Source organism: Trachurus japonicus, chromosome 4 (genome assembly GCF_045865225.1).
Source record: "Trachurus japonicus isolate A0001 chromosome 4, Traja_1.0".
NCBI classification, from domain to species: domain Eukaryota; kingdom Metazoa; phylum Chordata; class Actinopteri; order Carangiformes; family Carangidae; genus Trachurus; species Trachurus japonicus.
In genome coordinates this window covers 15925255-15951702 of record NC_140910.1, presented here as the reverse complement: position 1 = coordinate 15951702, position 26448 = coordinate 15925255, and the positions used below count along the sequence as shown (strand labels likewise).

Here is a 26448-nt window from a genome sequence, read left to right as displayed (position 1 = left end):
TTGTGTTCTCTACCAGTCCATGCTTATTGTGCTTTCAGCCTTATCTAAAGACATGGGTGATAGCATCTTTTCATCAGCATTGTACCATGTTACTTTTTGTCCAAGCACAAACACAAAGTAGAGTTTAGCAATTTGCTTAGCAGGGTCAACCCCTCCTGTATATTTCATATTTATCTTAGTGAACATCATTCAAATACCATAAGACAATAGAAAATGTGTACATAACTGCTCAATTTGTTCTGGTATCTGTGTGAAAATATTTTCCTCTGAGGAGCAGGTGCAAATTTGCACAGGTATGAGAGAAGCCTGTGGTGGGGAGGAAAAAATTTAATCAACCGATATTCTTCAGAGACCTGCGCTGAGAGGGAGAGAGAGCAGTGGCTCATAATAAATGAACACAATATCTGACTGTGTTAGAACACCAAACAAAGAGCAGACATGGAATTAAGGCTCTGTGGTTATTAATCCTCAACTTGGTGTAAAATTGATGTTTATTGAGCTGCTGTCTCTCTTTGGCCATGGTGAATGCACTCAGGGCGCCTATACAGTAATATATTTTCAAAGGCATGAAGTGAGCCTTAGTGCAGTGGATGCCTAGTGAATGTTAACTTGAAAACACGTGTTACGTGATTCATTTGATGAAATGTGGGATAGGTTGATATTTTATGGCCAATGTTTTAAAAAGTCTTGAAACTTTTTGGTGCAGCGGAACTACATTATTGTGGTGCACCCACTCTGCTGTCAAGTTTTCTTTCCGAGCACAACATTTGTCCTTCACCATACCTGAACGCTAGACGAGCACCTTTTCAGGAGCTGGAAATGGAGAATGGGTTCTTGCAAACTGTATTCAATTAAATCCGGTCAACAGAGTTGTCCCTGTTATTTATTTGACCCTTCCATCAATTCTTGTGCATAAAAGACATTGTTTTCTTCTCTAACACGAGTCCTGTGAAATTGTTTTGAGATTGTCCTGTTATGTGTTTTTGAAGGACAGTTGTTGCAGCAAATATTGGTACGACTTATTTGCTGCTCACATCTTCGGCAGCATGTTTAAGCTGGACAGCATCATTTCTTCAAGGATGCCTTGTTGCTATAGAAACTATTGTGGCTGTGACAGCTAGAAAATAATTTCGGTGTTAGTTCAGTCTGTCAGAAGTCATAAAAATGTTAAAGCAAACTGTATGTCCTCGAATTCACAGGTTAAAACAATATGATGGTTGTTTACAATGAAAGCCGTCTTACCTTGGCTTAGATACACTATCCAGGATCAAGTTCACTGAAACTTGAACTAAAACTTGGATGACAGAAATAATATTTGTTGTAAACTTGTACAGTCTGCTCCCATAATGGAATGATAATAGGAGGGACTAAAGCGACAAAACAAGCAATCATGAGCAATTGTTGAATATACTGACCTATTTGCTTGTTATGATTGCACTGCTGCTGGGTGTTTTGAGCTGCTCTTATATACCTGTACAATGAAAAGCCCCTCCCATGGGTCTTAACAAACACATCCTCAACACTGATGAAAATGTGTTGACATGTCCAACTCAGACAGACACACAGATTCCTAATCTGACGTCTCTGCCTGCCTGCCTCTCTCACAGCACTGTGCAAATAATGTCTCCTCTCTGTTTTAGTCACCACAGTAGCTGCCAGCACTTGCACTCTTCTAATTACACTACACGTCATTTAGTCAATGATTAATTTGTCCTTTTGCAGTTCACGCTGCCAACTTGGTTAAACTGCTCCTGTATGAGAGAAACCTAAAAACACCCACAAAAATAGCCTGAGGTATGAATGACTGTCGGAAGTCCATCATTTAATATTAATTATGTGATAAAATTTGCTTATTATAATTATTAATAATAATCTGTTCTTGTTTTGTGTTGCATCTATTCTGCAGAGTCTGTGGTCTTGATATTTTGCCGAGTTGGCACATGGAACTGAAGAAGTTGCCATGCTTGTGAAACTGCTATTTTTTGCAAACCATAAACACTTGACTAAAGTCTCTGTAATGATGCTATCTTCTCTTAAAGGGATAGTTCAACATTTTGGCAAATTGGCCCATTGCCATAATCCCTATAGTCATAGCAGTAGGTTTGTTACCTTTTAATTGTCAGTGCAAGCTATTTTTTGAACGGTGGAGCAGAGCCGCGAGCTGCTCAGAGCTACGCTACGGAGGCTAATGGGATTTCATGGTTTCCCTCATTTAATACACCAAAACACTCTCGTGGACAAGTTGTGATCTGCACCTTCACCACGCTATGATATAATAACGAAAAGTTACGAGACTGTAACAGTTGTTTTTGAGGCAGGTTGTTTTGGGTTTTTTTTGCTAAAAATCCATGTCCACTAAGTTTCAAACTCATTACATTTTGAAATGTTGCATTTAGGGTTACATAACCATTGGCTTTGTTGTTCGTTATTTCTCAGCTTATTTGGACAGGAATGTGTTGACAGAGTAAGCGTGCAAATGTAACAACCGAACGTGTAAAGTAAACGTGCAACATGCATCACGTGCATCAAGTGTTGGTTTTATCGTGATTATTTTTCCCCACAGAGTATGTTAGTAAGTTAAGAGAGGAGGGTGATAATGACCAGGTTTCAGATACGAGACTGTCAGGCATCTCGATCCACACTCTATTTTTGAATTAAATTCTTTGTTCCCACCTCAGTCCTGAGTCACTAAGTCCCATTACCAGAGCAGGGACTGTCAACCTGCTGACAGCAGGAAACCTTGGTAACCCTACATCCCTCTGCAAGATTTTTTCCATCTATACATCTCTCACAGCTAAGAGAAGATTTTCCAACATTTGCACCAAGTCTGGATTACTATACTGGAAGCCTTCAGTAATGTTTACCCCCTATAATTTTATTTTTTTGTTGTAATTTGTCTATGTATCCTGGCTATTTCTTAAAGTCAGTCCAACAGTTTTAGTCCAAAGGATTTACAGTATAAGATCTTCGGGTTTTGTAATATCACATTCAAGGCCCCTACAGAATTAATTGAACTTTTCACCTTCTAGAGAAAGATATTTTATTTCTTTTTAGACAGCAGATCTGTCAGTACTAAATATTTGTATGCATACAAACTAACCAAAGTAATTTCAAGTGCTTATCGCTGTAAAACCTACGCATGGAAAATGATGAGCAGAACATGTTTGACCCCTGAGATGTTGGTGTAGGAGGCCACTCATGCTGAAATTAAAGTTTTGTGATTTCTTTAAAAACGTTTTGTTAAGTTTGATAAATTGAAATACTGGGCTTCAGTGGTGGAGCATGATTTCTGTTTTTATACAGTTGTTTGAACATATTACACAACTCAAGCAGGGTTGACTGCTTTTTTGCCCCATATTAATTAGTGTTTATGGTGAATAACAACACAACAGTCATATTTTTATTAGGTGTCATTTATCCATTAAAGCAGAAGTAAGCGATCTGGTCGTTTTGGCTAACTTTTTGTCAGCCGATGGAGTTGGCAGCCCCCGCCCTCGTCATGGATCTATTGGTCCTCGTCCCTACGTCACCACATTCACGCGCATCCCTTGGCTGCACACACAGCCCTTCATGCCGTTCTCTCTCCTCATTGGATAAAGGTTGTAGGATACAAGGAAGTATACAAGAAGTTTTCTCCTCAGCTTACAGCAGACAGAGTTACTGACAGACCCGTGTTTCAGACCAAACACTCTATATAAGTGATTGCTGTCGGAAGATGTAACTATTTAAGACTTATATTAACACAAACATTCCGCTTACTTCTGCTTTAAGAAACATAGGGTAAAACGTACAGTATATTAGCCCCAGAAACCGATAACTTGAGGATGGTCTCTCTCTTCTTATCATTCCTTCTGGCTATCTGATGTCACTGTCTGTTTAACTGGACTCCTGTTGCACGGTCTGAGTTTTCAGAGCTGATCTTTCACTGTCCAGTTGTAAGTGAAATGTAATAATGTCAACAGAGATCGGAATCTGTTACATGGCATAACATCAGATACAGGGGTGTACTGAGTATCTGCCATTTGGCCTGTGGACCTTGGAGACCCATCTTTAGGCATACACCGATCATTTTCTCAATTTCCATTGCATTGGTGTTGATAAATGTTCCATTATTTTAAAAGCTGTACATATTCGAGGTTTTGGTCAGAGCCTGAATCATCTGACACACATTTCTGGAAGTACTCAAGTGTTGCATGGAGGGAAATGGCATCACTGGCAATGTCTGAACAGGAAAAAGGATACTGCGATACTAGTTTGTTTAGCAGGTTGGGGCTCTCATAGAGTTTAAGGGTGCCTTAGTAGATAGTGCATGATACCAACAAACTTTAGGGCCAGTGGTGGAACTTTTTTTTTTTTTCGGTTGACTTTGCTTTAATAAGAGCAGATGTGACTTTTTAAGTCCCTCAGTAATATCACTACTACTTTGATTTAAAAAAATGTGTTTTTCATTAGAGAAGAAAACTACTGACTGAAAGCATTGTGTACAACAAAGGGACTCTAACTTGCTCTCTGCCTTTTTACTGGAAAGAATCATCACCCTTCCACCATAATCATCCCTGTTGCTAACACCTAATTACCATTATTCACCCATCACCTCTCAGCCAAGAAAGCTGTGACTACTGCTGCACGCTCTTGTCCTGGCAGAAAACAATGTGATGGTATCAGTTGCTTACTGCTGCACAGAGGAAGTGGAGAAAAAAAGCAATGGTTCTATCACAGAGTACAGAAAAGTCTGAAATAGACTGAAATAACACCAAACAAGTCTAATGTGACTTTTCTGTTGCAATTCCCCCCTTTAACTGGAGGAGATTGAACATTTAGTACGTCTCTTCTCTTCGTGTGTAATGAGAAGACGTCAGATTTCTGTCTGTTATGTGTTCTATTTTTAATGGCCATAATGTGTTGAAGCACTAATGAATTAGAAGCCACACACCATTGATCACTGCCTTCGTCATACCACCATCACTGAATACCCATCAGTGTCAGCGTTGTGGTTAACTCTCCTGTGGTGTCTCTTTTGTCTTCAGTTTCCCTCAATATCCCTTTACTATCTCAGTTTTAACGTTTCTATGATAATTGCAGGTGAATTTGACTTTACACACACTCTCTCAGCTTGATGTTCCTTGCATCTTGCTTAATATCCGTTGAGTTGTTACTTTACGTGGTATTTACTGTTCATTTATTATTTAAAGCCCATCAAAAATGGAAATCCATTGGCTTCTTAAGATCTGACTTTTCTTCCCTGTTTGTGATCACTGTTTCCAATGAAGACGGAGAAGCAAACAGGCTGAGCAATTTCCTTAAACATCTGGGTACTGTCGATTTCAGTAGACATTATAGCACATTTGTTGGGGACTATTTTCAGTGGTGCATGAATTCAAACAGTCTATTTGTGAGTATTTACAGCAGCACAGTGTATGCATGCCACCCAGTGTGAAAGTGAGACTCAGTCATTATTCAAAACATAAACACAAGAAACACTGTTAAAGCAGTGCAACAAAAGTAAACACGGTTGCACATAAAGTTGGAATAAAATATTTTTTTACCTCATGAAATGATTGTGACAATATTTATTCTTGATAGATTAAGTGTATATCTACCTCAAAACTCGACTGATCAGGCTTTTCCAAACACGTCACTGTGAAAATTAAACCACAATTCACCTTTATAATAGGAATAAAAAAAGGAATGTGTCTGAAAACAAAATTATTCTTAACTTTATGGGCAAGCGTGTATTATAACAACACTGTGCCTGCATCTCTCTGTTTGCATTGCATGTACTTGACTGAATGCAGGGATGTATGGCTGCAAGAATGAGCACATACAACAAGTGTACAAGGTATAGTGACAAGAAGATCTATTCAGTACTCAGTGTGTTTTTATTAGCTCAACAATGGTGGAGGTCTGTGACACAGAAATAAAAATGAGCCATAGATTACATACAAAATCAATTATTTGAGAAACGTTGACAATAAAAGACAGAATAAACCAGGATGATAATTGCTTCCTGCTTCCTGTACAGTCATGTTTCTCATATCTGGCAGCATGCACTGATCCCTGCCCCCCACCCGCCACCTCTTCATTGTTAAAACCTCACATCCTCCTCATGAGAGTAGATATGATCACTTCCCAGTCGGCACACAGCAGCAGCATGAATCCCCCTCACTATCACGCCTTGCAATAGTAGGTTCTGAACCCTGTAATTAGCCGGAGACGCTCGCTGCTGCTGTCCTCCCGAGTGTCTTGCTGGCACCGGGTATCTCACAACAGGTGTTTACTCCCCTCCAGATCTGATACGTGACCAGCATCCAGTTTGCTCGCCCCGAAGCGTGACCATGCAGGGTGAGCAACACAAGTCAAAGCAGGATATCTCAGCGTGGCCCTTCAAAAAAAAAAAGAAAAAAAATGTAATCAGTTGAGCAGTCACATTAAAAAACGGTACTGATCGTAAAGTGAAACATGTGTAGAGATGGATTTTACGCACGTTTGCGACAAAGTAGCCAATGCAGTATAAAATAACAGATATAGTACAGGCGCTCTATCATTAAATATTGTTGGTTCATGTAATTTCCATTAATTGATTCCATTACATTGTGACTTAATTGATTCCATTTTCCTTTTCCTGGTTTTCTGTTCACACGGTTTGTGCGCCAGATCTGCGCATCTGAAACTGCATGGGCAGGGTTGCACAGAGGTTAGGAGAGGTGTGTTGAATCCTGTCGCATTATAGGAAACAACACACTGTTGGTCTTCTCTCCTCCTGCTCTTACACAGTGCGGGGGAGAAGAGGGGGGGGGAGATTCTTCCTTCACTATCCCACTGCAGACAATACGGATGGAGGGTTGTCTCTTTTTTCCCCTCTGTGTGACGCGTAGTTTTTGTTCGCTTTGTTTCGTGGAAAATGTTGTGGGAAAATGCCAAAGTTGTCTCTCTCTTTTTTTTTCTTCTCCCCCACATCCCCGTCGTGCTCTTACACACGCAGTAGGATAGTGCTCTAGTGGTAGGTGGTCAACAGAGGAGAGAGGAGACAGGAGTGATGTGCACTGAATTAGTCAGTGGTCTGTTGCTAGTTTATTTAAAAATCCATGCATCAACCTGCTCCTGTCGTTTTCGCTCAGGGGATTGAGGATGGCTGAAGACCTGACCTGTTGCAGCTTCTCTCGTTACTGTTCGCAGTGTTTGGATGGATAAGACGCTGCAAAAATGAGTCAGTTCTCACCGGTTCGTTTAAGAGGACGGATTTGAATTACTTTTTTTGGAGGGGGATTTGTTTCCCTATTTTACGCAAAGCGCGCACTGTGAGGGAGATCAAAGTGCTGCGTTTACAGAGCTCTTCATTGAACCAACTGGAGAGAAAAAATATCAGTAAATGTTTTGATCAGATTTTGAAGTTTGAGGACTGTGAAAGCGATGTTTTTTGCCAACACAGAAGTGACGATGGACTGAAATTGATCCGGATCTCACGGAGCGCAGCATCACAAAAAAAAAACAACAAAAAAAAAAACTGCTTTCCAGGAGACTACAAGCTTCTTTTCCTCCCAGCCGTCTCACCCTGTCTCCCCTCCCGTGTGGTTTTTGCTTTTTGACAGAATGGCCCGGTTTGGAGACGACGTTCCGGGTCTGTTGAGCTCGGGGGATGGAGGGTCCGAGCGCAACCGTAACCGCGATGGGGCGGCCGTGTCGACAGGTGGCATCTCCCCAGCCTTCAAGCAGACCAAAGCGCAGCGTGCCCGCACCATGGCCTTGTACAACCCCATCCCGGTCAGGGAGAACTGCTTCACCGTCAACAGGTCCCTCTTCATCCTTGGCGAGGACAACGTTGTCAGGAAGTACGCCAAGAAAATCGTTGAGTGGCCATATCCTTTTTCTGCTTGCCAGTGAAAATGAGGCGGGTAAAGTGTGAAATACAAAAACACTCAACAGAGGAGTCATGTAGGAGTAAAATAAGAAAAGGTAGGAAACTGTTCCATTTGGTTAACAAGCAAACATGCAGACACTTCCCATAATCTGTTTATATCCCCCAAACCTGTATTAAGTTTGATCATATTCCCACAAGTATCCACACCTTCAACTAAAGTCAGTTTTGCCTGCAGTTTCTAGAGAATTTACAGGAAATTTCAGCACCATGGACAGCATACAAAGGACACAACCACTAACACTTACTCACATGACCCCAGTGTAGACATTGTAAGATAAACTACTTTTTTTATTCCTTGATTGATTGATTGATTGATTGATTGATTGATTGATTGATTGATTGATTGATTGATTCAAATAAAACCCATTACAGTACAATAACAAAACAGGAACAAGCACTAAATCGGAGTTTTTGAGTGTGTCCTATTTTTATAAAATGGTGATTTTAGAAATGAAATGTGGCAGATTAACACAGTTTATAGAAAATGGCTATATCTAGACAGAAACTACTGCAGAAGAGGAGGAGTTGTCATTGGGAACACAAACAAGTGTCTCCATGTATAGCTGTAGATATTTTCTGTCAACAAAAGGCTGTGGGGAACTGCTGTTGCCCTAATACTCTGGCTCTCCTGGTGAATTTATACAGTAGATAAATCTTGCTAAATAATAATAAACTAGAGCTGCTGTGATCAGTTGGTTAATTACTTTGCTGATGGGTATATGATTGACTGGCAACCATTTTTTAAATGGATTTGTGTTTGTAATTTTTAACTAAATATGTCAAATATTCACTAGTTCTTACTTCCCCAGTTTGTTGATTTGTTGCTCTTCTTTGTTTCATATCTATCCAGTCCTAATTATTTGGGCTTTTGAAAAGTTGATGAGCAAAACAAGACATTCAAAGATACTGAGTTGGACTTTGGGAAGCTGTGAAAGACATATTTTATATTACACCTATATCTATATTACATAACATGTATATTCCTTACTTGGTAGTGCTGTTACATTACTGATTATTTGGCTGCTTTATCATTTATGATAGGGAGTAAACATGTTTTCTCTGCTTGCTGCTTGGAGGGACAATCACACGCAAATGTCCATTGGTGGCGTGTTTGTGCTGCTGCTGTGCAGCGCACCAGGTGTCTGGGCCAGGTGTGGCCTCTTTGCTCCTATTGTTCTGCTCCATTCAGCAGCTTCCTGACTGACTGACTGGCCTACTGCTGATTTTGAAAACCCCAGTAAATAGAATGAGTACGCTTGTATTGTTGTTCGCTGTCCATTGTTGTTTTCTCTGGGTTTGCCAATCCATTTAGGTGATTAAAAATAGAAACGGGATGAATTTAAATCAACAGCTGAGGAAAAAGGTTTGAAGTGTGTGTTATGTGTTGGTTATCGTATTACAGATATTTCAGGCCTCCACTGGTTGGGTCATTACCAATAACGAGATTATAGCAGCACCTACAGGCACATATACTCAGCCAGAATACAACTGGCTTAAAATCAAAACATCGTGTGTTGTAGTGACCAGAAGGAAAGCAGCCAGACTGAACAACCTCCAGGTTAATGTGCTGTTGTGGAGGGAGTGTCTCATTACATCTAATGAGCTCTACTGTATCTGATTAACAGACATTAACAGGAATTATATGTAATGATGTCTGATCACTGTGTCATGTGCTATTACAACGAGTCATTACTCACTGAATCATACGATATTATATTGTTTGCGAATATGGTTTTGAAGGGAGCGACGCTGAGCTGAGTGATGTTGCGATCTGGTCAATATCCACTGTGTGGCTCAACTGCTGTGTAAAGATAAATGTACAGCAAATAAGTAATTAGGCACAGATAATGAAGTATATTGTACAGATAAAGACAAAAAAAACAGGCAACACACTTGTGCATTTTAGCCCTCATCCTAAATTTAGCCCTTCAAGTAGAAAATTATTGTGACCAAACTGTACTTTACTGTGGGAAATATAATATGTTTATTTGCTTTCTTATAGAGAGACTTGGTGAAAAGATCAATACCACTTGTTAAATATGAAACACCAATACAACACTATAATGTACAACTTAAATACGGTACAAAGTTTAACACAGGGGTCATTAAGTGCTAAAGTTGAAAGCAAAAGGACTTCTTTCCAGTTCTTAAAGATGTTTCACCTCTCATTATCCTTAGAGGTAGTTTAACCCCCATTCACACCTTGACCCATGTAATCCTAACAACACATATGAGAGCAGGATGGGACAATGACTCACTGGTGATTCATATGTAATGATGTCTGATCACTGTGTCATGTGCTATTACAACGAGTCATACTCACTGAATCATACGATATTATATTGTTTGCGAATATGGTTTTGAAGGGAGCGACGCTGAGCTGAGTGATGTTGCGATCTGGTCAATATCCACTGTGTGGCTCAACTGCTGTGTAAAGATAAATGTACAGCAAATAAGTAATTAGGCACAGATAATGAAGTATATTGTACAGATAAAGACAAAAAAAACAGGCAACACACTTGTGCATTTTAGCCCTCATCCTAAATTTAGCCCTTCAAGTAGAAAATTATTGTGACCAAACTGTACTTTACTGTGGGAAATATAATATGTTTATTTGCTTTCTTATAGAGAGACTTGGTGAAAAGATCAATACCACTTGTTAAATATCAAACACCAATACAACACTATAATGTACAACTTAAATACGGTACAAAGTTTAACACAGGGGTCATTAAGTGCTAAAGTTGAAAGCAAAAGGACTTCTTTCCAGTTCTTAAAGATGTTTCACCTCTCATTATCCTTAGAGGTAGTTTAACCCCCATTCACACCTTGACCCATGTAATCCTAACAACACATATGAGAGCAGGATGGGACAATGACTCACTGGTGATTCACATATTGCCTAGGTGACCCCAGTGAACCACATGGTGGGTAGTTCAACCCTCAGGACCACCCCCAAGTGTTAATATCTGGGACTCCCACATTGGTCTTTAAAACTGAATAAACCTTTCAGGTGAGATGTGAAATTTCTGCAAGAACTAAAAAAGTCCAGTCCCCTTCAATTTCAGCACGTAATGTCTACTATTACCAATGACTGACAACCAACACAGACCTGTTTCACTTCAGACATATAGCGTATTGAAGCTTAACAAAAGAACCCTACCAGCACCTCCAGTGTTCACAACAGCATGTTAATGTCATATCCTTTTTAATCCATACAAAGCCTGAAAGGTTCAAACACCAAATTACAGTAATTCATTCTCTGGATTATGTCTTCACTGTAACCTCCTGGAGTTTCACTGTCTCTCTGAGGTTTCCTTGCAACCAGAGGATGCTCTTGAATTTGCCGGTAAGAAAAACTTCGGAGTTTCAATTTTTGCACAGCACAACACAACACGAAAATGAATCAGCAACAGTTTTGATAAACACATGAACATTTATGCTGGTTCACTGAATATCTTTATGTTTGGACCATTTTCTTAGACAAGACGGTCTTCAGACGTCACCTCTGACTCTGAGAAATCGGAACTGACATTTTCAGACATTTTATATGACAGAACCATTAATTGACTACATAACTGCTCCAATAATCCATAACAAAAATGAATGTTAGTCACGGCCCTTCTTGTAAAGCTCAAACAGGTCCTCGCAGAGATGGAAGTAGAGGAACACACACACACACACACACACACACACACTCACAATCTCTGCAGGACATCTCGTAAAGGTCAGCCATGTGTTTGGAGCACAACTTGCCGCTGTCACCTCGCTGTAAGAGGCCCCTTTTTTCTCCGAGTGCTCAATTATCAGCAGATGATCAATCCAGGAAGTATCCAGAGGCTTCGGGTGTGTAATACCAGAACCAGAGAGGCATGTGTGGGCTTACGAGCGCATACTACACAATGTTTTGATACGAGTGAGGGGTACCCATTCTCTCTTTAAAATCCCTTTATGCATATTCACAGGATTAAGGGGTGATTAAATAGTGTGGACATGTATGGACGAGTCTGACTGTCAGTCTACCTGCTTGAAGCTGCAGCTACTGGAGACTGATCGAGGCCTGGCAGGGAAGAGGCAGAGCTAATGAGCACATGACCTGGGTTTATTGTGGCAGGTCTGGTGAGAACTGGCAGCTGCTCCTCCTGTCTGATCCCTACTGGGATCCCCCGCAGCGGGAAGTTTCCTATTGAGAAGGTACACCTATAAATAATTGATTGTTAGATTAATAGAATTTGTTTCATCAGGGCACACTGAAATAACCATGTGAGGCTGAAACAAGCTTCCTGGTCGACAGAATTCATTTTTAGGTGTGAAACAGCTGGATGGTTTAAGTATACTAGAGAGGGCTACAGCTCTTGTGGTAAACTGTTCAGTACATAAGTCTCACTCAGAGGACCAACCACAGTTTAAAATATACACATATTGGTAATTTAATTAAGCAAGCATTGTACATTATGAATTCTGTTCATATGCCTCTAGAGTCAACTAAACTTGAGAAAGACCACTAATTCCTCTCTAACTAAATTGCATTCTTGCATGAAAAATGGAAAGAAGAAAATTACCAAGGAAATGACCCTTGTGTCCCTAGTGTAGTTACGGTCCTTCTCTCATTTATTTCCAATTATGAAAACAGTTTTCAGTTTACTGCTAGCTTTTTACCTCTTTAATGTACGCAGATTTTAAAAAGTGAATGTGGCTGAAGGATATAAAACTGCTTTAAATGAACATGTGCCCTTCTGCATACAGTGATTCAACGGTATGTTCAAAGTTCATATAAGAGAGTTCATATAACCAAACCCTTAACACACGTGACGTAAGGTACATTACACCATCATACTGTGGTACAGTATGCTCAATGCCACAATGGCATTATGGCTATATATTCAACTGCCCTGATATTTTATGATAAGGAAAGGCCCATGGGTCTGAGCTGACGCCGGCTGCTCTGTATAAAACTGAGCATTCATCCTCAAGATTGATCGGCTGGTTCAAGCAAGCAAGTGAGATGTGGATGTGAAGTAAAATTGAAGTCAGATCGAACTATATTTGATGCAGCAGTCGGTTGAATCCATTTAATTGGCCTGGTCTTATTTCTGAGCCATATTTTAATAACAGCATTTCATGAATTTTATTCTCAGGAGAGATAAATAGAATATTTATGTTTTTTAATTTACAGTCTCAGGTTTTTTATCCTTTAAGTTTAAAATGCTGTCTTAGTTTCCTCTATGTTTGTATATAGAATACTGTTGTGTGCCGGTGACACACTCCTAAACACACGTGCTGCAGATAATTTACAGCCTGGCTCAGGTGCCCATGATTCATTTTGATTTTCAACTGTATGTGATAATAATCACAGGGGCTGGGACCCAATCTGGGCTTGAGCGTATTCACAGATGCACAGGGCATCACACCCCGTCTCCATGTCTATTTTTACACACATGTTTGAGGAATCGAGGCAGAGTGCCAGCGTCACTGTGACTCACAGGATTGCTCACGAGACATCTCGTTGCTAAAGCTGGTAGACGAGCCGTGATCCACGTCACACGCCACAGCGCTGAGGAAGGAACAATGGCTTTTTGTTACAGACACTTGTTGAGTGTTTTGCCTGATGGGGAACTCAACATCAAATCACAGAGAGAGAATTTATTAAAATGTCTAGGAAGTGAGGGAGCATCAGTTACACAGTATCAGACTTGACCCATCTGTCGCTTGGAGGCCCTTGGGCAAAATGTGTCAGAACGTTTCTGTAGTTACAGAGGATGTGAATGAGTCAAAAAGGCTGCAGAGCTCAAACACTTGTAATGAGTATTATTACACTGGATGAAATGACTAAAGGGTGTTGTGTTTTACGATACACCAAAGAGAGAGAAAAAATCATCAACTTTTGTTGAGTGGTTTTCTTGCCTGCAACTTTTAAAGCTTTGGTTTACAGACACAGGCGGTTAAAGAGTAAAAAAACACAACTAAAAGAGAGTGGATATTTGTCTACTGGATCAATTACATCATCAGGAAGTCACATGAACGCAGATGTCACTGTGTATCTGGAGGTGCTGGATGTGTATAAGGGTAGCTTTGCTAATGCATTTCAGGGTCAGGGGTGACCTTAGAGCATCCACTGCCTGCAAGTGGCCAAAAAAATGTGTTTTTACTGCAGGTTGAAGTTGAAAAGACTAGTCACAGAAAATAAACCAATTCTGAGTCAGTTAAAGAAGAGGAAAATTATTCTTTAGAAATATTTATTTAGTTTCCATTATGATTTGAAACACTGGCTGGTTTTGGCCCCACAAGGTTTTGATAAAAACATTGACACCTGGTGCTTTATGCAGCTAGCACTGAATTCTTGTGATATGATATACAGGTAAGACTCACAAATATAATGAAAAAAGAAATTCACAACAGACCTATAATATTCATATCAGAAATTTTAAAAATAATAGTAATGAAATATATAATGCAAAGAAATAAAGACATACACAGATTCATCCAAAAGTTAAGAATGTAATGCCTTTGACAAAACTTCAGCCAAAAAATGTTGTTTATTTGCTCTTGATGATCTTTTATGTTGTGGTTATAATTAGCTCAGCATCAAGCTGAGTGCGCGCGTGTGTGTGTAACGGAGATAGTTCGGCTGCCCAGTAACTGTCTTATAGCATTGACTTTTGGCTGGGAGAGAAGCCTGTTGCCGTGGATACCTCTCTCCTCTCTCTTTGTATCTTCATTTTCTGTCTTTTCTTCCCCTTCTTAAACCCCCCTCCACTCCCACCCCCCCCCCCCACCCTTCCTGTTTGTTGTGTGTGTTCGGGGGAATGCAGGGTGTGGCTGTCGGCTGCAGCGAGGCTAAAGTGATGACAGTTATTGTGGAGGAACGAATCAGAAGATCCACTTCACTTCTTGGAAACATAAAACAAACTTGAAAACAGCCTCACAGCTTGAGACGGATATTATGTCATTAAGCCTCTTCTTACAGTTTGTCTTCATGCTCGTCGTCTACTGGCTGCTGATTGCTGCTATGATTTTGTTTTTCCAAAAACTCTCAGCAATTAACTTGCAACCACTGAGTCTGTATGTGGTTTAAGTCAGAACCCCTGTGGACCGGTAGGAGTAAGATTGTATTTGCTCTGTTTATTTAGCTTCTCATCGCTCACATGTCACTAAGTTGGGTACAGCTGCCAGCTCTGCATCGATCTGTCCGGTGTCAGTCTTATTTGGTCGGGTTGCCTCCACCTCACCCACTTATTTCGCCAGCTTCCCCATCATCTTCTCCTCCGCTGGTCACCCTTTTGTCGCCCTTATCACTTGCTCCTCATTCCATTCTGCCCTGTTATCTCTGCTTCCTTCTTTCTTCTGCTCTCCCTCCCTGTCTCCTCTCTGCAGATTTAAGCTCCCTTCCTACCTCTCCTGCACATAAACCAGGAGAGAGGGGACTGCCCACGCAGAGCATTAGATAAAGAGCACATAGCTGTCTTAGCTCAACCCCAGAGCAGCAGGAATTGAACTGACAACGTACACAGGTCCCACAGAACGGGCTGTAAAGCTTGTAGTAAGAGTGACCCTGTTCATAGGATCGCATCTCAGGCCCACCCACTCATCTGTCCTTGATAAACCCTCTGTTGCCCTGGTGTGTGTTTGTGTGTGTGTGTGTGTGTGTGTGTGCGCATACATGTGTGCTGCTGTCGGTTGCAGCTGACCTCAGATAAGGTGCAGCCTGTGTCTGGTTGTGTCTACACAGCCCCAGGGCGTATAACATGCCAGGTTAATTCTGTTTCATACGGAGGAATTAATGTCAGCTTGTCTATCTCTGCTAATGTGACACCGTAATTGCAGTGCTGCTGGGCTTGATTTACAGTAATTAATAGATTTATTTGTTTTCCAACCCTGTACTGTATCTGAATCTCAATCTGCCCGAGAGCGCAGAATGCTTTCTGTTCTGTATAGATATCATAGAATGACTTCTCGCACACATTTCTTGAACCACTGTTGTGTTTAGACGAATAGGACCCTCACATTTGAGTTTAACAGCGACCCAGAAACCTGTTTAGAGCTTTCTCTGTGTCGGCCCGCTTTTCTGTGTAAGAAAAAGAAGAGTTTTGTTTATTTTCAACAAAACCGTCGGATGGAATTACCTGTTGATAAGACTGACATTTCAGTAGGAGTAAATAAGTGTTGAATTACTAGGCAATCAATGTTAAGTTGGTTAAAAGTTTGCTAAGTTCCTTAACTTCAGGCCTCTACTCCTTTTGAGTACATGATCCTCGCCACCATCATCGCCAACTGTATCGTCCTGGCTCTGGAGCAGCATCTTCCTGGAGAGGACAAAACACCCATGTCCAAGAGACTGGTGAGATATTCACACATGGAAACACCTGGACACACACAACACACACATACACACACACTCATGGTTGACACCAGTTTAGAGACATACTGTACCTCCAGTGCTTTCATTTCAGTTCAGTGTGAGCTAATGATGGGTCTGATTACCTGACTGCGTTCTTGCCTCGCACTAACAGGAGAAGACAGAGCCGTACTTCATCGGGATGTTCTGTTTTGAAGCTGGGATAAAAATCATTGCGCTGGGCTTTGTATTTCATAAAGGGTCCTACCTCAGGAACGGATGGAACGTCATGGACTTCATTGTTGTCCTCAGTGGGTGAGTCAAACTGTGTGTGTGCATGTTTTTGGATGCAGATCTGTGAAACAGGATTAGGAATTGAAAGGGATGGTGAGATTTATTGTTTTCCAGAAACACAGTGTTCTTGTGCTCTTCTTAATTGTTTGTGTGTGTCTTCATATAATACGCACAGTTTATTTGCAGAAGGATTGGTTGCTCAAGTGTGACTGTCTGTTTTGTCGTTGCTGTAAAACACCCACACATTGAAAATCGAACCTTTATTTTTGTATTTACGTGGCCTAATCAGAAGTGATCATGGGTCTGTGATCCAAAGTCACACAAGGAGCTTGCTTCATGGATTTTTGGTGGTTTGAGATTTTGGTGAGGGAGATGAACCTGATTATCATCATGTTTATTTGTATCTTGTATTAATTTGTATCTTTAATGTAGGCACAAATGAAAGCATATCCTCCTCAGCAAAGGTAATAGTTTCTTGTTTGTCTGCTTTGTGGGTTATCTGTACTTCATTTATTATTTTGGAAAGAATCAGAGGAGGTCAGCATGTGCTATCAGATTACATATTCACCGAGGTAAATATGTATCTATGCCAAGGCCGAAAGGACATCACCAGAATGTGGGGCAACAGTGATGCTTCGACCTAGAAAGACTTAGCCAAACATAAATTACAAAACAAAAGGTACATCTACATATCCAAATTAAATTTACATCATGCTTATTTGTTTTCATTTTTATAAGTAACAAGTGCATCCAATTACGTAAATGTAGCAGCATCCATCACACAGTTCAAAGTTTCACTTTGAATTTAGTGGGTAGAATACGTATTAAAGAGTCTCTGGAGCTGTAATTCTAGCAAGTCTTTGTTGTGTTAATCTTCTCATGCATGCACATGAGGACACAAGCAACATGACACACAGTCCTACAATAGTGTCAAACTATTCCACGGGTCAACAGGTAGCAGTAACATGCCAGGATGTGCAGCAGTGTGGGAGCAGAGGCAAGGCAGAAGTAGATGACATCAAGCAAGCTAACATGGATGTTAACAATTGTGGATTTAAAATACTTAAAAAAACAAAAAACAAACAAACTGTCTTCTTGGCCTTTAAAGGGATAGTTCAACATTTTATTGTGTTGTTGTTGTTGTTGTTGTTTTATCTCTGTAATCAGGGCGTCATTGAAAAAGACAGCCTGCTCTCAATTGGCTCCCCTGAATAAATAAAGGTTTGAAATGAAATGAAATTTTAGCAAATTGGCCCATTATCATAATCCCTATAGTCAGAACAGTAGGTTCATTACCTTTATTTGTCGGTGCAAGCTATTTTAAGAACGGTGGAGCTGAGCCGAAATACACAATCCAGAAACTCCAAAAAGCTTTCGTGGACAAGTTGTGACCTGCACATTCACCACGCTCAGGAAATAATCAACAGATTCATTGTTGAAAATTAATAAATCTAATTTCTTTGAGTTAATAAGTCAAGTTAATAAGCAAACTCCACAAGGCAAGGCAAGGCAATTTTATTTGTATAGCCCGTTTTTACAAACAGTTTGTCTCAAAGGGCTTTACATGGCATCATAACAACATCCTCTGCCCTTAGACCCTCATATCGACTGAGGAAAAACTCCATAGAAAACAAGTCTCTCTGATTTCAACCAGATGCTACTTGAACACTCTGTTGGATTAACCTGAGCAGAGAAGCTGTTGTGGGCTGAGCCTGAGTGATACTACGAGCAGCTGTGAGGTGGTAACAGCTTATAAGCCATCACCTCTCTCTGTGTACTTACAGTACAGTACATCAATTACACTGCAGTAAAAGGCCCAGGGGGGTTATGTTTACCAGTTAGTCGGTTCTGTGGGGGAAAGTTGTTAAATTAAAGGGCATTTCACACTGGTCTCCTTCTCAGGAGAGGCAGGTGCTTCAGTTAGAGCGGAGAGAGGAAATGTTTATGGTTTAAAAAAGGAGGAGCTTGATGAGACAGCAGATTAACCTCGACACCTTTCCTTTCTCACACACACACATGCACTGACACACACATGCACACACATGAAATATTAATCGATCCACAGCACAGAAATACAAAGGGTGGCAGACAGGGTTCTTAGAGAATTCTACATGATTCTGGCTGTTCAATTATAGATGAACCACGCTCAGGCTTCTTAACGGCGCTCCGCTCGCTGTTGGAGAGGGAAGGATGTAAGGTTGGAGGAGGAAAGAGGAGAAGAGAAGAGCGCGGGTGAGGCGTGATATCAAGAGAAGTGTTTTGAAAGATGGAGACTCCTGCCTCTCGAGCATGTTGATCAGTTGATGTTTGGCGTTGGTGAGGACACTTAGCCCCACGGCAAGTTAACACAGGACCAAAATTAGAAGCTTAATTAAAACGCAGTGAGACAGACACATGCTAATGGTTTGTTCTAATCTCACCTTCCTGAATAGGGACAGAAAGGAAGAGACCAAAGACTCCAAAGGTGACAGATGCTGTAACCTGTCTCTACCTTCTCAGTTAGCCCGTTGTATGGATCAGGAAATGCGTATTGATGTGTTTTTTTTTCTTCTTTTTTTTAGTATATGTATTAAAAAATAGCACATTCTCACTTGACTTGACCTAAAGAAATGCAACCTAAATGCATTTCCATATAATTTTCAGCAACCACTTTACAAGAGTATTTCCAGTAGCAGACTCTGATGTTACAAATGACACTTTCTTTGCAATGTTATCAAACAATTAGTCAGTGATATTAGGGCAGGGCTTAATACATCAAAAAAAAAAAAAAAAAAACTGAAAACAGCCAAGGCATTTATTCTTTTCTTATGTGACAATGTGCTCAAGCTGGATGAAATAGCCTTTCAGGTCTTATTTTATTAATATTCTGCATGATAGAGTAAGCTGCAGATAGATTCCTCACTAAATTATCATTCTGGCCACAGCAAAGATAAATTAATGAAAATGTTCTCTCTCTCTCTCTCTCTCTCTCTCTCTCTCTCTCTCCCTCAATCACATACGTACATACTCTCTCTCTCTCTCACACACACACACACATACACGCCATCACTCGAGGTTTACAACCTTATTAGAGAGTGAATGAAGCTTATGAGATCTGCTGATAATATTAGATGAGTCACCAGTGCTGTCTATCAGTTAGTAATTTGGAGGCCTCTGCAGACAGGGTCACAGACTGTTACAGCTGCACCACAGATCACCCACAACCACCTCACACATGCAGTATGCATGAAACGATTCATAACCCTATGGACTAGCCTCAAAAACCTGGTGTCAGGCAAGCAGCAAAAAATCTAAAAAAAACAACAACAATACAATAAAATAAAAAACTGCCACTGTCCAGTCAATAAAAATTGCAGGTATATGCAAGTTTGAAAACGTATCTCTTCATTTATGTATGTGTGACATTTTAATTGTCTGACTGAGGCCTGGTGGTAGAAACAATGTCTCAGTTCTCTTTTAAAATTGCATATTTCATTATGCATACAGCTGTTGGGGTATGATATGCCTACTGTCCAGCGGCCTTGACCCCAGCTACACTGAATTACCAGTTATATTCATTTTACCCCAATAGCCTAATACAAAAAGTTGACTGTTGTGAGAGGTGATGGTGCTGCTCGCATGGCTGCACTCAAGTGACTCTGATTAATGGTTTACATTACAGTTTGGGCCATATGGGCAGGAACTCTAAATTAACTGTATTGTAGTTTTGTTTTGCCTATGGACTCATAAATCATGACTGTTTTTTCAGACTACAAAGCCAGTGAACCTTTCCTCAGTGGATACCCCTGACTCACTCAACACTGTGTGTGAACATGTATAATTATGGAAGCTATTTGCTAACAGTGTCAGCGCTGGAGGCCATGATTACCTCAGCAAGCTGCCTTGGTGTTTTCAAGATGGCCTGTATGACACAGAGTGTGAGAGTGGGAGGGAGGTTTGAAAAACCAGATGGCACTTGCTGTTTCTTTGAAGGCTGTTGCTGTGTTGCTCAGGACTGTTGTGGTTGAAACTGGAATGGACGGGGCCATGGGTTTTCTCAGGCCATCACACATGCTTCCCCAGCCGGTTGCCACTGTTAAAAGGCAAGCTGTGAGGGCGAGTCAGAAAACAGAGGAGCTAATAACCAGGAAAAGGCATGGCAGGGGAGAGAGAAAGTAAAGAATAGAGAGGAGCAAAGACAAAGAGTAAAGAGCTGGAGGAAATAAGAAGGATGCCTCTATGCGTAATTGTACGTACTAATTGGCACTTTGGCAGTTTCATTCGCTGGCAAGCCCTCCATTAGACTGGCAGCAGTTGGCAGAGGGAGTCGCCCACCAAGGGTTTGTGTCATCACTATGTGCCAGACACGCAGGGTGGGGATGGGAGACATAGAGTTAGCTCAGAGGGAGTTGATGAGAGAAAGGTGAGACTGGAGAAAAAGAGCATTTCAGCTTTTTTCCACATAGCAGTTTAGGGTCATTTTAGGTGGTAGTGGTGGGGGGGGTTAAGGATCTCCATCAGATTGAAAAAATAAATAAATTTGATCTTGTTGAAAGATATCATATCTTAAAGCAGATATCAGTGGAATGTTTTTGTTAATATAAGTCCTAAATAGTCCTATTTTCCGTCAGCAATCACTTACATGAAGTATTTCAGCCTAAACACGAGTCTCTCCGTCACTCTGCTCTGCTGTAACCCGAGGAGAAAATTTTCCTTGTGGGATAAGTGTTATCCAATGAGGGGAGAGAACGGCATGAAGGGCTGTGTGTGCAGCCAAGGGATGCGCGTGAATGTGGTGACGTAGCACGAGGACCAATTGATGCCTGACAAGGGCGGGGGCTGCTAACTCATGGTGCGTTCAAGGAAACTCGTACTTTGTGTTTTTCCTTCCTGTGAAGTCATACCAGTTCGATCTGGTACGAGTTCACGGGTCGGAAGTTACGAGTGGCCGTTATAGGGAACTTTCACAGACAACAGGACGGTAAAAACACGAGCTACGGGTTACCTGGAACGCTACCAAGTCGTAGTTGTGACTTGAAGCTGTAACTTACGGTTTCAAAAGCCTGCCTGGAACACAGCATTAGCCGAAACGGCCGTGCCGCTGTTATCTGCTTTAAAGCGGAACTATGCAGGATTTGGGCTGTAATTATTGTGGCTCAGAGTCACTGTGATGGTAGAGCGACCTGTTATGAAGTGAATGGGGTCTAGGCCAATGCGCTCACCCCCCCCACTGGCTGAAAACCGCACTTGCAAGATCAGTCGTCCGTCTCGGTGTTAAAAATCTCGTCAATGGATAGAAGTATCGCGAGAAACTGCCTTACGGCAGTACGAGATAAGAACGCATATGACGTCATGCATGTCACGAATCGTGATTGGTTTGAGTTCGGAAAGTCGGAGGAAACCATGGAAACATGAAATGTTTGTACTGAGGAAGTTCAGCTTGTGGCTAACGGGGAGCTAATGCTAACACAGACACACACACCATGGGTCTTTTATAAGATAATGTAATACATCATGACACACACACACACACCTTCGCGTTTTGGAACCTTTATTCATGTGTGTGTATGTCTGTGTCTTTGTGTCTGTGTGTGGCTGTATTAGCGTTAGCTCTGTGCTAGCGTTAGCTCCGTGTTAGCATTAGCTCCGTTAGCTCCGTGTTAGCATTAGCTCGGTGTTAGCAGGGCTTAGCAAACAGCAGTAAACACAAGCACGTGTAGGGGGCGGAGGTGGTGGCGGCGAGTTTTTTTTTTTTTTTACGACAGTGACATGTGCCTACCAGAACTGTGGGGGAGCTCCGGAGAGGAAAAAAAAGAGAAACCAACGAAGGAGCGAGCTATTTCCGGCCGACTTGCAAAGTTCTGCTTTAAGGCTTTATCATAGCTTTTAGCAAATGTAGCATGTTGAATGTTGAAAGGTCCTTAGCTGAAATCAAACTCAGGGATGCTGAAGATTTTAAATAACAAATCTCACAGTAATTTTCTTGATGACAGTGCCAAATGAGAACAAGTTTCTTGATCTGCATTTTTTCAGTTCAGTGGTTAGAAGGTGTTACCTTTTTAACACAGGGGATAGTTAGACTAGTTCATACCAAGGCTGAACAGTTGATCTAAACATTATGGAAATCCCAATAATGTTATGTGCAACATTGAAGTCACAGTTGAAATTGGGAACATTGTTGTTTGGCTCAGACCCAGCAAAACAAATCTGTGAAAGTGAAACGCAAAAAATTACCTTTCCACAAATATCCACTATAATTGTGACTCCCATCGCAGTGGCATCGTAGTAAGTGGTGGGTTTGTCTCTCTCAGGCCTTTTACACCTCCAGTGTTGATAAACAGAGACAGACAGTGTCTCATTTTGCTGTGTGACATAGATGAGATAGGTGGACTATTTCTACCCTGTTTCCACTGTGAGCTTGGAGAGAGAGCTACAAATAGCCCCTCATCAATAAAACCTTGTTTTATATTGAATGGTAAGAAAAAGAAGCATAATTAAATAATAAAAATAAAACAAATATTCTTAATTCCTCAGCCTGTGTGTTTAGATGTAATCCACTCTTCGCCCTCATCCCTTTTCCTGTTCTGTCTGTAATTTCTCCCTTTCCCTTTCTTTCTTTCAGTTCAGGTTCTGTGAGTGTTACTAAAGTTGAGCTGCACCATTTGTGTATATTATTATCTCAGAGAAGTTCTTGGGGTGTGAACATACTGTCACTGTACCTGACTCGCTGAAAGCTGAAACCACAAGTTGTCCGCTGTTGTTCCTGTGTTTTATGCGCATTCAAGTGTATGAACCAAATGTGCCACTACCGCATGTCTTTTAGCCAGCTACACCTTCTGTCTGTTTGGCAGTCATACACCTGGTATAACTGACTATACCAAACTGTCACACACACACACACACACACACTATATATATATATATATATATATATATAAATCTATATAGAAAAAGAGTGAGACAGACCTGTCCTCTCCAATCTTATTTCCCATCTGTTGTCTGATTGATTGATGAGTTGAGACACAGCAGGGGTGGATATGTCCCCTTAAGCTGTTACCGTGGTGACTGTGGACCCCGCCCCAGGTCAGGCTGTCACAGGCTCCCTGTCATGCTGCTTCTCTGGTCAATGTCTCTACAATTAGACCAGACACGGATGCATTTATCATAGTCTTTTCTTATAGTTTGTTGGAAGAATGTACTTACACAAATGCTCTTTGTCTTTGTGTGTGTGTCTGTGTGTGAGAGAGATAATGAGTGTGTGTGCAGGAAGGGTGCTGGCAACACATTTCTTTCACTTTTCAGCAAGCCTTTGTTTCACAAATCAAACAAAGTGGGACATGAATATGTACTTGAATAACACTGAGAAAGAGTGCGTTAAAGAGAGCGCGTAGTTAGTGGCGTTCAGGTGACATCCTACAGGTGAAGTGGTGTTTAAGCTACGATCCTGAATTAAGTCAGTGAATAATGACGATGGTGTGAAGGAAATTGACAGCCTAACAAGCCCACTTTCTGTCCCTGTGTGCTCACTCTCTCCCTCTCCATCTCTCCATCTTTCTATCTCTTTCTCTGCTCCCTCTATCCCTCGCTCCCTCACTAGCTGTATAAAGAGGCTGAGTGGGCTGTGAAACAAAGACTGTGTCGAGGGTCTTTATGCAGTCTGGTCTGGTATCTGATCAGAGAAGATGAGGTGCACCGAGATGAAAGCTGTCCTCCTGGTGTTCGCTGGAAGTCAAATTAAATTCTGCTCAGTTACGAGTGAAAGTTTCTCGCAACAGTCGGCTGAGCTGAGATTCACAAGAATGTTGATCAGTTACGCGCTGGCAGTTTCTCTTTACAAACCGAGATTCGTGCAGACAAACCTTTTGTGAGAGTTTCATTTACACATGCAGTGCATCACTATTCGGTCTATTTGCTCCTGTGGTAAAACACTTGGCTGACAAAATACACACTCTTCCCTCAACTTGAATTAATGTTTAATTTCCTCAGAGAGAGTTCAGAACTAAATTGCATGTTTCGGAGTCAGATAGAGATGGAGGCGCTGGGAGGGCTGAACTCTACTCACCAAACACGACTGGTAAAGGTGTCGTTCGGTTCATACAGTGTGTCTGACATGCATGTGTGGCAAAAGATTCAGCACAACATATTTTACATGATTTGCGTTTTACACATTTTTGCAGCATATAGAAAATGTTTAAAGCAGGAATGTGCCATTTTTAAGATGCAGCAGCAGTTGCCAAACAACCAGCAGAGATTCAAATGCTGGACTCTATCTAAGAAAGCATCTGGCACATAACTTTACTTTACCCTTGTAAAACAGCAAATTATAATTTTTAAACAAAAGAGACATCTTATATTGAGTTGTAGTGGTGCTTGTGTGCAGAATATCTTTAGACAGAGTCCCTCTAGCTGTTTCTCCCTGTCTATGATCTTTATATTTAGCAAAGCCAAGTACTGTAGCTGCTGGCTGTCTATACATATTTACTGTGCAGACAGGAGAGCGGCCTCAGCAAATATGTGAATGTTTGTCACTTCAGTCTTACTGTTTTATTTGATATTTGATTACGTAAAGTTGCCATTGAGCAACTCATTTTCTAAAAACTTAGGGAGTAAATTTCTGCCCTTGATTGAGTGAATTGATCTCTCCCTGTCTGTATTATTTGTGTGTTAAGCTTCAATAAAAATAAAAAAAAGTTCATAAAAAAAATAAAATAAAGAAGGGATCTTTCACCTCAAAAAAAAAGAGTTGCCATTGAAATTAATCAAGCCAGCATTCAGAAAGAATGGCTTTTTATATACGATACAATTTAGTCACCCTGACCTATAGAAAAGCCTCTTTGAGTTCTTCAGGAGTTTGGCTCCAGTGGAAATTACAGCATCAAAGGAAGTTCCTGTCAATCAAACACAGATTGCTGTCAGCAAAATTATATATAATCAAGGTCTGGTCTGAGCTGTGAAAATGATAATGTGCAAAAAGCTAATAGTTGTGGGTGACATTGAGTGCTGCACAGGGTTTTCTGAGGACACCATGTTTGTCATTGTTGAAGCAGCTCCTCAAGCTCAGTTACTGTCAGAGTTGTGTCTTTGCCAGCAAGCAGTGTGTTGCATTTGGCTTTGAATGTCTACAAGAGACAAAACAGAGCCCCTAGCCAAAACCTGCTCATCTTTGTGTCTGCTTATTACATATATGTATGATAATGAAGCTTAGCATGTAAAATTACAGTGGAAAATTGTGAGAAATTTGTATAAAATTATGTTGAAGACGTTTCAGTTTGATTTAAAAGTTCAGCCAAAAAGTGGATAAAAACTGATTTGTATTCAGCAATGTGTATTACGTAACAATCTTCTGAATGATTTTTATTTTTATTTTTGGCTCCTGTTAGTGTTTATCAATATACATACTAATACTAATGGAGGCGCTAACATTATGCAACATTTTCATCTTCAATCACTGGCTCTTCAGGCTGTATGTGAACTTTAGTGACCAAGAAGGAGTTGGTCTGCCAACAAGTCATCTCCGCACTGTACAAAATGATCATCTCTCTCGCTCTCCCCCTCTCGCATTGTGTTTCTATGTCTCTCTCCCTCCCACTCTCTCTCTCTCTCTCTCTCTCTCTCTCATCCAACAGATGGCTAATAAATCATTTACCCAAATCAATTATTCATTCTTGCCAAAGAGCAAACATTTAGCTAACTGACACATAAACCAATATGCAGGGTGATGCTCAACTGATAACTAACTCCCATAAAGCCAGGGCATCATCAGGCTGTTGATATAAGGGTGATCTTGCATAACAACTTGTTTGTGAATGTAGGGGGGGAACTGTGTGTGTGTGTGTGTGTGTGTGTGTGTGTGTGTGTGTGTGTGTGTGTGTGTGTGTGTGTGTGTGTGTCACAGAGAGAGAGTAAAAAGGACAGATGAGGG

At 40.9% G+C, this 26448-nt stretch overlaps 2 protein-coding genes across 8 annotated transcripts in view; both read left to right on the top strand.

The window, feature by feature from the left end:
• Positions 1-7896, top strand: part of LOC146988707 (uncharacterized) — a 40317-nt gene extending 32421 nt beyond the window's left edge. For all 3 annotated transcript variants that reach the window (XM_085774320.1, XM_085774319.1, XM_085774321.1), the window contains exon 3: positions 7590-7896. In XM_085774320.1, coding sequence (XP_085630446.1) covers positions 7590-7881 — 292 coding nt within the window. In that variant the 3' untranslated portion in view covers positions 7882-7896. The remainder of the gene's footprint in view (positions 1-7589) is intronic.
• Positions 7897-16129: 8233 nt separating this feature from the next.
• Positions 16130-26448, top strand: part of cacna1ea (calcium channel, voltage-dependent, R type, alpha 1E subunit a) — a 51128-nt gene continuing 40809 nt past the window's right edge. For 2 of the 5 annotated variants that reach the window (XM_085774315.1, XM_085774316.1), the window contains exons 1-2: positions 16131-16256; positions 16429-16568. In XM_085774315.1, the coding sequence (XP_085630441.1) occupies positions 16164-16256; positions 16429-16568 (233 nt within the window). In that variant the 5' untranslated portion in view covers positions 16131-16163. Of the gene's footprint in view, positions 16257-16428; positions 16569-26448 lie in introns of all 5 variants that reach the window. The other 3 variants (XM_085774313.1, XM_085774317.1, XM_085774318.1) reach the window with 3 other exon arrangements.